Source organism: Tursiops truncatus, chromosome 8 (assembly GCF_011762595.2).
Source record: "Tursiops truncatus isolate mTurTru1 chromosome 8, mTurTru1.mat.Y, whole genome shotgun sequence".
Classification (NCBI taxonomy): domain Eukaryota; kingdom Metazoa; phylum Chordata; class Mammalia; order Artiodactyla; family Delphinidae; genus Tursiops; species Tursiops truncatus.
Window position 1 is genome coordinate 31,450,281 of NC_047041.1, and position 15,048 is coordinate 31,465,328.

The 15,048-nt window shown below is 33.9% G+C and overlaps 1 protein-coding gene across 1 annotated transcript in view; it reads right to left on the reverse strand.

Moving 5' to 3' along the window:
- CEP126 (centrosomal protein 126) overlaps positions 1 to 15,048 on the reverse strand; it is a 100,945-nt gene that overhangs the window by 23,686 nt on the left and 62,211 nt on the right. The window contains exons 5-6 of the mRNA XM_073808273.1: positions 12,478 to 12,673; positions 6,701 to 8,861 (exon numbers count right to left, since the gene is read on the reverse strand). Of these exons, the coding sequence (XP_073664374.1) occupies positions 6,701 to 8,861; positions 12,478 to 12,673 (2,357 nt within the window). The remainder of the gene's footprint in view (positions 1 to 6,700; positions 8,862 to 12,477; positions 12,674 to 15,048) is intronic.

Sequence of the window (15,048 nt, forward strand, 5' to 3'; positions counted from 1 at the left end):
TTGTTCTTGTACATTATGTACATTATTTGTATGTAAGACATATTTCTCAATTGAGAAACTTTAAAAAGTATATTGAGTGCAAATACATGACTATAGTTATCTCTGCTAAACCAAACTTTATTAGTTTTTGTTTATCATTTCAGTTAGTAAAGATGATTTTAAATCTTCATGCCATTCTTCATTTTATTAATGACTTCCTTTGTTACTCTGTACTTTCCACAAACTGTATAGATGAATGTACTATTTTTAAAATGTGTATCACTGAAAAATCTAGTTATTCAGCATTTTAAAAATTAAATTAATTTATATTCTCCAGCTTTATTGAAATATTGACAATACAACATATTTTGTTTACAAGTTATACAATGTGATTAGTAGATACACATATATATTTCAAAATAATCACCACAATAAGGTTATCTCCATCTCCTCACAGAGAGAGTTTTTTTTTAAACAAGCATAATAGCTAAGTAATTAAGAGAACAGATGCTAGAGAAAGAATGCCTGCATTTTAGTCCTGGCTCTGCCATTTATACTAGTTATGTGACTTACACAAGTTATTAGCCCTCTCACTGTTTCAGTTTCCTCATTTATGAAATGGGGGTAATATTATTTACTCACAGAGTTATTGAGAGAATTAAATTTGTTTCCATATGTAAAGTGCTCAGAATAGTGATTGGCACACAGTAGATGCTATCTAATTTTTACCTAAAATAATTTGCTTCAGTGTCTCTGATTACATTTCTGATTCCATGAAAACTAGATTTATTCTAAGGTAAGAACACTGGAGCTGCAATACAAAATCCTGGCTTTGTTTTGAACTACCTGTGTCATCTTGAGCTATATAATCTCATTGTTACATGTGTCAATTTCCTCATCCATAAAATATGGAGTTAAGCTCAATTGCATCTTTGATCTTTTCTAGCAATCAAAATTTTGATTCCTTGAAGGTATTTTTAATACTTCCTAGAAAAGAAAAAAAAATACATTCTTTCTGAAATCAGGTTTCGAAGTATTTGATATGCCAACATCATTTGGCTTTTTAAAAAAGTGAAGTATAACCACCTATAGAAACATGTGCAAATTATAAGTATACAGGTTATGTAGACACACCCAGATTGCACAGACACCCACTGAAAAAGCTTTCCTTATAACCTGTTTCCATATACCCCCATCCATAGTTGTACCTATTCTTCAACATGATAAAAATGGAATATAATATGCATTTTAATGACTGGCTTCTTTTGCACAATATCATGGTGATTCATCCATGTTACTGTTTCTTAGCAGTGGCCAATTCATTTTTTATTACGGTATTTCTCTGAATGAATAAATTTCACTTTATATATTGTAGTGTTGAAGAACATTTGAGATCATTCTAGATTATGGCTATAAAGCTGCTAAAGTTTTAGAACTTTAGAAAGTTCTTGTACATGTCTTCTGTTTTACATATGAATGAATTTCTGACACACACACACACACACACACACACACACACACACACACACATCTCTTGGTCTGGAATTGCCAGGTCAAAGGATATGCATATATTCAAATTTAGTAGACATTGAGTTTCCAGGTGTTACACATCTTTGTTAATACTTAGTATTGTATTTTAAAAATTTTAGCCATTCTGATAATGTGTGTGTAGTTGTATCTAATTGTTTTAATGTGAATTTTTCTGAGGACTGAAGCTGAGATCTTTCCATGTTTATTGACCATTTGGCTATCCTCCTTTATGAGAAGCTAATTCAAATATTTTGCCTTTAAAATAAATCGGTGTGATGGTCTTTTGGATGTGTCATCTGTCTACTGTCCCCAGTTATTCAATCAAACACTAATGTGTTGCTGTGAAGGTATTTTGTAGATGTTATTAAAGTCTATAATCAGTTTGCTTTAAGTAAAGGGGATTATCCTAGATAATCTTAGTGTACCTGAGTCAATCAATTCAAAGGCTTCAGAAGCAAGCTTTCTTGAGAGAATACAAAATTCTGCCTGTGAATGGCAACGTTTGTCTATTCCTATGAGTTCCTGCCTTTCCTCTTGGCCTGCCCTAAAAATTTCAGACTTGCCTAGATACCCTCCTCCCCCGACTCCACACACATTTATGTAAGCCAACCTATTGAACTAAATCTTAATATATCTTACTGGTTCTGTTTCTCTGGTTCAAACCTGACTGATATAATTAGGTTGTCTTTTTCTTATTGATTGTAGGAGTTCTTTATAGATTCTGGATATGAGCTCTTTGTTGGTATTATGCATTATAACTATCTTCTTTCACTCTATAGTTTGCTTTTTTAATATCTTAATGGTGTTTTGGATGAAAAAGTTTCAATCTTCTCCTTAATGGTTAGTGCTTTTATGTCTGTGTAAAAAATCCCTGCCCATCCCAAAGTCATAAGCATATTCCCTATGTTATCTTCTAGAAGCATTTCTTTTTCACTTTCCATATTCATATATACAGTTCACTTGGAATTGACTTTTGTGTATGGTGTGAGGTAAGGGTCATTTTACTAATTCCATATAATCATTCAATTGACTCAGCACCATTTAATAAAAAGACAAATATTGGGCTTCCCTGGTGGCACAGTGGTTGAGAGTCCACCTGCCGTTGCAGGGGACACGGGTTCGTGACCTGGTCCAGGAAGATCCCACATGCCTTGCAGTGGCTAGGCCCGTGAGCCATGGCCGCTGAGCCTGCGCATCCGGAGCCTGTGCTCCGCAACGGGAGAGGCCACAACAGTGAGAAGCCCGTGTACTGCAAAAAAAAAAAAAAAAAAAAAGACAAATCTTTTCTCCCTGCTATGCAGTACCACCTTTGCCAAAAATCAAGCATTCAAATATGTGGGTCTGTTTCTAGACTCTATTCTGTTCCATTGGTGTAAATATCCTGGTGCAAAAAGCATATTGTAGTCAGAGAGAAGGATGTAAATAATTACTGATTTTAGAAATAAGTTATTGATGTTGACCTGGTCCAGAGTATGACAAAAGGAATGGGTACTTGAGGCAGAATGGTAGAGAAATTCATTAGAGGTGAGAAAGGATTGAGAGAGATCAGGGCATTGGATTGTTCATTCACATCAATACTGAATCACCAGTATATTGGCAAAGACTTTTCCAATAAAGAATGACTGTGAACCAGATGCCAAAGTCCTCTTTCAGGGGAAAAATTACTTGAGAGATCAGGAGTTGGCATAGTTGAATGACTTGGGTCTCATGGAAATAGAGTTTTTACTGAGAGTTTTGCTGGAGAGTTCTGGATATGCTAATGGAGAGCAAGATGCCCTCCACAATTGTCAACTCTGGGTACACTGTGAGAATAAAAGTGACCTGGCAAATAGGAGAGTAGAAAAAAAATGAATAGATGCTCACTGAACTATAATCCAGTATTAGCAAAGGGTTCATTTGAAATGTTTAATATTTAAATAGTTTTGAAAAAAAAAAAAGCTTGAATGACTGAACATACAAAGATGTTCAGTAATGTAATACTGAACAGATGTAATCCTGTTAGTATTAGATTTTCCAAGTATAATTACAGTATTAAGAAGTATAGACATATACAACAAAACAGAGTGGTATTGGCACAAAAACAGACACATAGAACAATGGAACAGAATAGAGAGCCCAGAAATAAACCCATGCACTTATGGTCTATTAACTTACTTCAAAGGAGGCAAGAATGTACAATGGAGAAAAGACTGTCTCTTCCATAAGTGGCACTGGGAAAACTGGACTGCTACATGTTAAAGAATGAAATTAGAACATTCTCTAATACCGTATACAAAAATAAAATCAAAATGGATTAAAGACCTAAATGTAAGATTGAAAACCAAAATGGATTAAAGACCTAAATGTAAGACTGGAAACTCCTAGAAGAAAACATAGGCATAATACTCTTTGACAGAAATCATTGCAATATTTTTTTGGCTTTGTCTCCTAAAGCAAAGGAAATAAGAGCAAAAATAAACAAATGGAATCTAATTAAACTTAAAAGCTTTTGCACAGCAAAGGAAACCATCAACAAAATGAAAAGACAACCTCATGAATGGGAGAAAATACTTGTAAATGATATGACCAATAAGGGATTAATATCTAAAATATATAAATAGCTCATACAACTCAACAGCAAAAAACCCAATCAAAAAAAAAAAAAAGCAGAAGACCTGCACAGATATTTTTCCAAAGAAGACATATGGATGGCCAACAGGCATGTGAAAAGATGCTCAACATCACTTTAGAATTAGTAGAGAAATGCACATCAAAACCACAATGAAGTATGACCTCACATCTGTCAGAATGCCTATCACCGAAAAGTCTACAAATAACAAATGTTGGAGAGGATGTGGAGAAAAGGGAACCCTCATACACTGTTGGTGGGAATGTAAATTGCTGCAGTCACTATGGAAAACAGCATGAAGCTTCCTCAAAAAACTAAAAATAGAACTACTTTCACTGCTCGATATATGTCTGATGAAAGCGAAGACACGAATTTGAAAAGCTACTTGCACCCCAATGTTCATAGCAGCATTATTTACAATAGCCAGGATATGGAAGCAGTGCATAATGGAATATTACTCAGCCACAAAAAAGAATGAGATTCTGTCATTTGCAATAACATGGATGGACCTAGAGAGTATTATACTTAGTGAAATAAGCCAGACAGAGAAAGTCAAATACTCTGTTATCATTTATATGCGGAATCTAAAAAATAAAACAAATGAATCTATATAACAAAACAGACTCACAGATGTAGAGAACAAACTAGTGGTTTGAGGGAAGAGGGAATGAGGGAGAGGCAAGACAGGGGTATGGAATTAAGAGATACAAACTACTATGTATAAAATAGATAAGCAACAAGGATATATTGTACAGCACAGGAAAATATAGCCATCATATTCAATAACTTTAAAGTATAATCTATAAAAATATTGAATCACTATGATGTACACCTGAAACCAATATATTGTAAATCAACTATACTTCAATAAAAGCAAAACAATGAACAAAAAAATAAGTATAGACATATATAACAATTTCAATATTTCTATTTCTTTAAAAACATGGCAAAAAATGTTAAAATTCATTACATTTTCCAGTGTTCATCATACAAAGACCCCTAAGAACTATTACCTACTTTGGTTAAATGTTAGAAAACTATTGGTGTTTTAGATTATATATATATATATATATATATATATATTTCTTTTAGCAGAGAAGGAGATCATAATTTTCATATGTTACCCTTTTATGCTTGAGCTATTGGGAAACTATATTTCCTAATATTTTTCCTGATCAGCTCAGACTCTGATACATGTTCACTTAATAATTATATTTATTACATAGTTTTAGTAGAAAAACTATGGGACTTGGAGCCATAGATATTTGAATGAAAGTACCATTTTTGCTATTTCCTAGCTCATGACCTTGGGCAATTCTATTTCCTTCTTTGCAAAATGGGGTTTTAAAAAATACTTATTTGTCAGGGTTGCTGTGAGGTTTAAATGAGACAATAATTGTAAAGCACTTAGCACTATAACTGGCACAGAGTAGGAATTCAAGAAAGGCAACCATTATAATTTATTTACCATAATTTCCTTTAAAATATCAAATCTACATGATGCTTTCATTTTCTGGAAGGAGTGTGAAAACTGAAGTTACATTGTGAAGTGGCTGGATAAAAAGAAAATGAAACCTTTTAGTGAGAGAAATAATAGTTAAAAATCTAGGTTTAGATTAAGGTCTTTGCATTTAGCTTCCCATCTGCTAATCTGGCTTGTGTCCATTCAATTCAAGAAAAGACTGGATGCCTACTAAGTGCCAGGCAGTGTTAAAACCTGGGGATAAGGTGAAGAATTATAAAAATAGTCCCTTGTCCTTAAAATCTCATGGTCTAATTGAAGAAGGCTTTAAATAGTTTAAATTTAAACTAACTACCTCATTATATCCTCTTTATATTTATTCATACCTTTGGGAGAAGAAAAGGGTTGCTTTTCTGATGTTTCCCAAGTCTTATCTATTTCTGAATAGGCAATTGATTTCTACTGGTAGGAAAATTTATGGGCCTATAGTCCATTCGCTTAGAGGAAAGTAGCTTCATGAGGCATCAACCAGCTACTAAGGGCAAAGGCATAATATAGAGAATTAATTTTCAAAAATGTTTAAAGGAATGCTATCATTTTTTCTCCATATGAAACCCTACATACATAACAGATAAAAGTAAAGTTGCCACTCTTTTGGAAAGAGAATGAGAGGGGTAGGCACACCTATTATTAGCTTATAACAATTAAATTTAACAAACATTTTAAAGAAGAATAAAGAAAAGTATTATAATCACATTTATTCACCTATTTAGAATATTTTAAACAACATTTTTCACTGTGCTTGACAGAAATTTTGACTGTAATATTGGGATAATAACAGAATTTATTTTTAAACTAACAAGAAAAGTCATGGAAAAAATGGAGGTTGGCAAAAGTTTCTAGTTTCAGTTGAGCAAAGGTTGGGTCATTCGCTTAAAAGCAATAGCTACTAGATAGACAAGGGTACAATATTAAGGGTGATAAGTTATTTCTATAAAGCTGTTATTATTTAATATTAATATCTTATAAGGTGCATATTGCCATATCTCAAGAAGAGAAAGTTCACATGAATTTAAAAACTTGTACTCTTTACCTATAAAAATATATAAATTTATTCTTACCAGCGGCCTTTTCATTTTGACCCAGAATATTATGCTGTATTTTCCACAAGGGAACAAATTCTTCTTTAGTAGTTTTAAGAGTCACAGAGGAATGACTTTCTTCATATGCTGGACATCTTTGGGTGTAATATAATGTCCCATCTTGCTGGGCAACCATTTGATTGCCATTTGAATGATTTATTTTTGCTAAAGTTTGGCACTCAGAAGAACAATATGGTAGAGATGGCATCGCAGTGACTAAGTCAGGACAAACATGTGAGAGTGGAAGACTACTTTCTTGATTCCACTGATTTAACTTGTGTTCTGTTGGAAGCACATGTTTTGAATTAACATAGTCACATGTACTGATGTTTTGAGAATTTTCAGGCATTACAGTTTGATACTGAGATACTTGTATATTTTTACAACTTCTAATATTTAATTGAGATTTAGGAGGAGGATGAGGCACAATTAATTTACCCTGAGCTTGTAAAAATGTGTTGGCTTTGCTCGCAGACTGTGGTCGAATAACAGCACCTTTTCTGTTCGTATATATAAAGCCTGATTGAACTTTAGCAGATCTTGTTCTTCTAATTACTTTTGCTCCACCCTTTTGTGGATTAGTTTTCTGAGTTTTAGAACCACCACTATTTACAGGGGATTTACTTTCCTCTTCTTTTGAGTCTGGCCAGGCTTGTTTAGCAATGTTATAACCTGAAGGTATAAAGCAGTTCAAAGGCACATGGTCTATTCCAGATCCTCCTAAAGCAGTGACATTTTCAGAGATAAAATCATCCTTGGGCTTTTTCTTATCAGCAGAATTCACAGAAGAAGCAGGAATAATACTAGTAATGTTGCTGGCAGCAACACTTTTAGTTTGAATGTGGAATTGTTGAGACCACTGTTGAGTTATTCCTATTCTATTTTTCAGTGAATGATTATCTTCAACATGTTTTTCTGTATCTTCAGTTTCATCAATCCATCTCAGTTTTTTAATAATCTTTGGAATTTCTGCACTTTTCCCTTTTTCTTTTGTTAATTCAATACTATCTCTGATATCTGCTGCTTTTTGATTTCCTAACTTAAAGCCTTGGTTTGTAACCAGTGCCTTAAAATAATCATGTTCGTATTTAGATTCTTTCTTTAAAATACTTTTAAGAAACCTCACACCATTTCTCTCATGAATATTGCATTTCATTTTCCTGTGCTGACCAACTAAGTCACAATTAGAAATTATATTATACAATGATGTTGATGCTTCAGCTATTTTCTGTTTTTTATCTTTTGATTCAGAGTTGTAAGGTATACAGCCAGCTTGAAAATTATCTGAAAATAAAGACAACTCTTCCTCATCACAGTTAGAATATCTTATCTTTTCATCTTTAATGTCTTTCATTTCCCCTAACTTATCAGAACACTGCACTGGGTCAATTTCTTTTATATGTATACTTTTTTTTGGTAAAGGCCTAGCTGATTGTGTATTCGATGGCAAAACTAAAGGTTTTGCCACGGGTACAAATGAAGTGGGTACTGAAGTAGTTCTATTTTCTTGAGTCAATTCAGAATATTTCTCTTGGTCTGAAATTGTTGCCATTTCCTGGGTTGGAGAATCTGGATTGGCCTGGGCTTTGCTGAATTTAAATGTTGGGCTCTCAGTAACTAATGGTCTCTCCCTTTTGAATGATCCAGGAGTGGTGTCAGTTGTCCTCATAGCACTAGTTTCAGAGGTCTTTTTGCTTTTTATATCTTTTACAAATATGGGTGGACTATATACAAAGGCTACTGAATTGTTAGCAGTATTTGTGGCTCTTTCCACAGTTCTACTCAGAGCAGATGAATTTTGTTCTTCACTATTAAGACATTTACGTGAAGGTAGAACATTAGGTTTACTTAAAATATCTGAGAAAGGTGTGACAGTCTGAGTGTTTGGATCATCTAAATTTACAAGCCAATTATTTATATATTGAGTTTTAGAGAATGACAGCTTATCTTCATCAAAGCAGCTTAGATTAGTTGATTGAAGATTTGTGGATTTGAGGGAAATAGAATTCTGCTGCTGGATTGATGTAGAAGGCTCCTTATTAAGCTTTAAATATATTTCTTCACATTCCCTAGCCTCAAGACTGTCTATACTTGAGAGGGTTTCAGAATTTGTTATATGATTAACTTCATCACAAAATTTCTGAAAGAAAAAAAAGAACATTGTTTTATAGCTTAGAAAATTTTAAGTGCCAAAATTAATGATTCAACACACCATTGTTACTGAGCCCAATTCTATTTGGCATATAAAATAGAGTAGTACGACTACAAACTGTATAGTTATATAAATAATCTATATCCCTGGAGTAGCCCTCAGAGTGAAAAAGAGGGAGCCAACAAAGACTTACAATAAAGTGTGTGTGCCTTAATTTCTTCACCTTAAAGTATTGATAATTACTTAATTATCCTAGCCATAGTTATAGCTTAAAAAATAATTTTGCTATTGCTATTCCATTCAGAGAATGGAGTTTCTTGAAGATTTCATAATGGCATGTGAAATTCTGAAAAATAGTAATTTACAAATGGTATTTTTTTCCTGAAACCTTCACTGGACGTGAACGAGGCTCCTAAAAGCCCTATGACTCTAATATGAGCTTCCTATTGGTCAGGCTACATCTTTTTATAAAAGTTAATCTCATGGTCTGTATAATAGCATTCTCAACTCTGGCTGCATATTAGAACCACATAAGAAGCTTTGTAAAAACATGCCAGGTCCTGCTGATTGAATACTTGGATGGGGTCCAGGTACTGGTGGTATTATTATTATTTTTAAATTCCCCAGGTAACTCTAATGTGGATTTAGGATTGATTTTAATGACTCGTTTTTGGAGATTTAGCACAGTAATAATTTCTATGAATTCCTTACATGTTCTTATCGCTACTTCAATGAAATTTCATGGAAATTATCAGTTTTTAATAAAATTTCATGATCACTTCAAAGTATAGTCAATGTTTAAAACTATTTCTAATTTCTCACATATATGACATATGTTTAGAATGCATTAATCTGTATCACATATGTAGAAATAAATTCAAGAAGACTTTAAATTGTTAATCTAGTCAAGAAGTTAACTGGACTCAAAGAAAATTAGTTCCCTTAAAATTTTAGAAAATTTAAATATTTTGGTATTAAACAAAAATTTATTATTTTTATAGCCCCCCAAATAAACTGAGAAACCAACGAAATCAATTACAGATAAAATATTTTACTTTGTATAGTTCATGCTTATTGATATACTATTGTGAAATGTTTTGAAAATGATTCATAAGAGTTTGTTATTACTAGCATTTACTCCCTGCCTGTCACATCCTTCAGTACTGTGATATCTTTTTAAAGAGATGGTCACTCTACCTAACTAGAACAAATCAAAGCACAGCTTCTTCAGTGCCTGTTTTTGGAATTGAGTTATATTAATTGATAATGAGGCTCCTAAAACCTCTATGACTCTAATATGAATTTCTTTGAGATTGCATCTAATGAGATATAGAAATCTGGGTTAGAAGGTCCTTCTAGCTGTAAGTGTGATGTTCATGGCTTTAAGATTTCTCTTCACATATGTCTGTGATGGCTTCATTTCCCAAAGCACCTCAGAAGAAATTCATCAACTTCTGATTTCACTAAATTATACTATTTTTTCCCTCAGAAATTTTCTTATACTAAAAAATGAAACATTATGATCAGCTTCAAGTTTTGCTTGTAAGTTACTGATATAAACTGTACTAGACTTAACATGCCTTGTGTTTTAGTCTTTAAATCAACTTTATTGAGATATACTTATCTACAATAAAATGCACTCATTTAAAATGTATAGTTCGATAGGTTTTGAAAAATTATTTACCCATAACCATCATACTGAAATATTTTAGAACCTTTCCATCTGTTGAAATTTCCATCATGCTTCTTTGTAGTCAATACTTACCCATTAACAACCACTAATCTGTTTTCTGTCACTATAGATCTGAGTTTTCATCTGTTATCATTTTCATTCTGCCTGAAAAATTTCTGGGAGCATTTCTTATAGTGCAGATACTGGTGGTGGTGTTCAGCTGATGTTTGTTTGAAAATGCCTATTTTGCCTTCATTTTAGAAGGACATTTAGAAGGACATTTTAGTTAGATATAGATTATAAGTTGGTCATATGTTTTTTTCTCAGAACTTTAAAAATATTGTTTCACTGTCTTCTGGCTTGAAATTAGTATGGTCCATCTTATCTTTGTTCACCTGCACATAATACATCTTTCCCCCCCTCTAGCTTAATCTAATTTTCATGTGCTTTTATGAAGGGTGTGTGTGCACATGCACATGGGTGCACACTTATCCTTCTTGGAGTTTGTTGAGCTTCTTTGATTTGTGGATTCATAGTTTCATCAAGTTTGAAACATTTTCAGCCACTGTTTTCTTTAAAGGTTCCCTCTACCCCTTGTGAGATTTAAATTAAATGTATGTTAGATTTAGATATTGTTCCTCAGGTCACTAACATTTTGTTATATATTTTTTCCGTCTTTTTTCTCCCAATGCTTCAGTTTGGATGATTTCGGTCCACTGATCTTTTTGTCCATAATGCCTGCTCTGTTAAGTCCATCCAGTGTAATTTTAATCTCAGATAATATGTTTTCAGATCTAGAAGTTCTATTTGGTTCTTCCAAATATTCCATTTTCATTATGTTCATTTTTCTTTAATTCCTTGAAAATATTTAAAAAGTTACTTTAAATTCTTGCCTAATAATTCTGTTATATCTGTCATTTATGTGTCTGATTATATTGGCTAATTTTTCTCCTGGTTATGGGCCATACAGGTTTCTGCTTTTTCATATGTCTAGTAATTTCTGATTGAGTGTTGGACGTTGTGAACATTATGCTGAATGTTTAGATGTCAATCTTCTTTAGAAAGGGTTGGGTTTTTTTTTGACAGGTAGTTGGAATACCTGTGGAATTTTTTTAGGCTTTTCCAGAGGACATGTACAGGTAAAAAGCTTATGTAATCATAGGGCTTACCTCATTTGTTTCCCTTATTTTTAGTGATCATATCTTATACTACCTGTTCTATACTGTCTAAAAATAATTGTTTCATATTATTTATTCAGAATTATAGTTGTTTATGGCAGTAAGGCACTTCATCATAGCCAGAAGTCTCCTGCTTCGCTTTTCTAGTCTTGCCATAATTGCTCAGTTATTGGATAAATTAGGCCAAGGTTATGAATTTAATCTTGATATCAGCCTACTAAGAATCTCATAACTGTGTGTAATTACTCATAAAAAATAAAGTGCATGAATATTTCAGGAAATGTAGTATGAACTCCATGCTCATTTGTGGGAAAAACCAAAGTAAATACCATATTAGAGTCAGAATAGAGACACCATTTCTAGCTAATTGTGCCATATTTTCATTAAGAACCTTATGTCCATATGTATTATAATTTTCAAGTTGCTTTTTATAATCCAGTCTTTAATAATGTTACTTATATTACATTATACTTTCAAATAGCTTTCATGTTTTTCAGAAAATAGCATCCATAAAGCATATTTTTCTAAATATGAGAGATGGAAAAATAAGAATAAAAGCAGAGAGAAAAATGGAGTAAAAGGTTAAAAAAATATTAAAAACTTATTTCATTAGTATCTGTGATGAATTTGTGCTGATTCATCTAAACACACCCTTGGCTAGTGGTATACATTTCTTTAGTGGAGAACACTGCAAAAATGGGACAGAATTATTTCTAGATATTAAAATATTAATAATGTATTTAGAGTTTCATACTTGCAAACTGCTTAGATGCTGATCTTCTAGGAGTTTCTGAGTTTCCTCCAGTTTAAGCTGGAATGCATCTTTGTTAGTAGTCAAGTTTGCCTTGCTGTTTTCCTTCATTTCTTTATCAGAATTGATTTTGGATAGATGTTTCTGATGCTTGTGATCATTTTTTGACAATGATGAAGGCAAGGAATTATCTATGACTCTGTGAACCATACATAAAAAATGTTTAGTACATTTAAATAAAGTTAGCATACATATGATATATTCATATGTATGTGTGTGTGTGTGTGTGTGTGTGTGTGTGTGTCCAGATAATCACATATAAGGATATTGGAGAAATATATAGACATATTAGAATGGGAATTTCAAGGAGTCAACAGTAGAATAAAAGTGGATGTGAGATTACAGTGCCAATAAAGCACTCCGTCTTCATGTAGGAATATCCAATTATTCATGGCTCTGATTATTAAATCCTATTCCTCTATCTACTGTTTGGGATAGATATAGAAGTAATTCCTGTAGATGTATAGAGTTAGTCCTCAGCTCTTTAAGAGAATTCCTATCTGGATAATGATATGCTGCATACCCTTAGATCTGAGTTGATGTCATGGATGGTAGGTATCCCTATAACCCTAATAGAGTTGGTTGAAGATTCAAGCAGATAGAAAATAAAATTTCTTGTTAGGGTAGACAGGAATTTCCATCTAACTTTACTAGTTTTGGAAGCTTGGATTTTATTGCATGGACAAGAGTGTACATATTTATTTTCAGTTGTACCACAAATATAAGCATGGTTTTCATGCCACAGAGGGGGCTACCTTTATTTTTAGTGTGTTAAAGTGCCATCCGCAAATTATTAGTGGATGACATCATCTTCTTTTAGAATTTCACATCTTCTGGAAACTTATAGCATGTAACATTTCAATATATGTACAAAGTGAAAAGAAAAGAACAAAGGAATAATTTCTTTTTGGGGGGTGAAGTATATCAAATAGCTGACTGCTGTTGCATTAGGGGCAGTAGTGAGAACCCCAAGGGTATTTATTCCCAATTCATTGGAATTATTCCCAGTTCAATGAGGATTCAAATGTTTTGGAAGGTGACACATGGCCACATGTGACATATATCTATCTCCAATACCCATATATATCTTTATTTGGACAGACTGGAATAGTCAAAGTCAATGATTACTAGATTCCTGACTATCATTTTGTGACCACAGAGGGATCAACAAGAGCAAAAAGGTACCTAACACAAGTTCCTGAACACTGAGAATATGTTTCTCTCTCTTGCTTTTAGGTTTCCTACTCTTATACTCTTACATATTCCTTCCTCTTCAGTCACCCTTCCCAAATGAAGTATTGCTAAATCTACAAAATACCTAATAAACTAATTTTTTTTACCTTTAAAGTTGTCATCTGTCAACTTTTTCTTCTCTATTTCTTTCTTCTCTACTCCACTTGCTTCTCTTCTCTTCTCCACTTTCAATTCGTGAGGAGGATTGAAGGAATGGATAGGAATAAGAGGAGATGGGGAGGTAGAAAGAGAGGAAGAGTGAAGCATGGGAAGAAGAAATCATAAAGGAAGAAGAAACAGGAGGAATTAGAGGCGGGAAATCTAAATTTGTTGGAGGCAAATACAGAGAGGGAGATGAATGCAAAGGAGAGGAAAAAAGAGGGATAAATGAAAGCGGTAAGAATGGAGAGGTAGAAGTGGAAGGTGAAGGAGAGGAAAAAACAGATGAGGAGGAAGGAAACTGTACAGGGGATGAAGAAGAGGATATGGAAGTAGAAGATGAAGACAAAGAAGAGGATGGAGAATGACAGGGAGGTGGATGGGAGAAAACTGATGTAGGTGGATGATCTACAAAGGCCTGGGGCAGATTTGATAATGTTATGGTTTGTGGAACAGATTGCTGGACTGACTGAAAATGATCTAAGCTAGCAGGATGTTCAGGCAATGGAGTGATAGAAGAAAGAGTGGGGATAGGTTGATGAGGGGGATGACTGGACAAACAGGAAGGCTTCAAAACTGGGAGACCTTCCAAAGGGTTTGGGGAAACAATCAGTTGAGCTGGAAGGGAATGATGAACAAGGGCCGGCATTAGAGTGGTTGGGGTAGAACGTTGTGCTGGAAGGAAATGTTTGGGTCTGAAAGTTTTGTAAAATAACTTACTCTGTGAGTCAGAATCAGGAATGACTGGTGAACCTCGGGGTGGGTGGGGTAAATAGGAATTGGGCAGAAGGAATTGGGGCTGGTAGACGAGGGAAACTGCTAGAAAAGCTGGAAGTAACTGGGGCTGGAGGGCGAGGAAGATATTTGATTGGGTAGGACAGTAATGGGGCTGGTAAGAAGTTCTTTGGAAGAGTAGAGGGGACAGATGGACAGATAGGCAGGGTATGGGGCTGGTGGGTGGGAGAAACAGTTGGATAGCTAGGAAGAATTTGGGAGTGGGACAGCAATGGGGCTCTTAAAGGAGACAGCTGATTAGGTAAGAGGGGATCAGGTATGGAGACAGCTGGACAGGCAGGAATGGATCTGCACAGGTGGAAAAGCATTTGAACAGGAAGTAGAGAG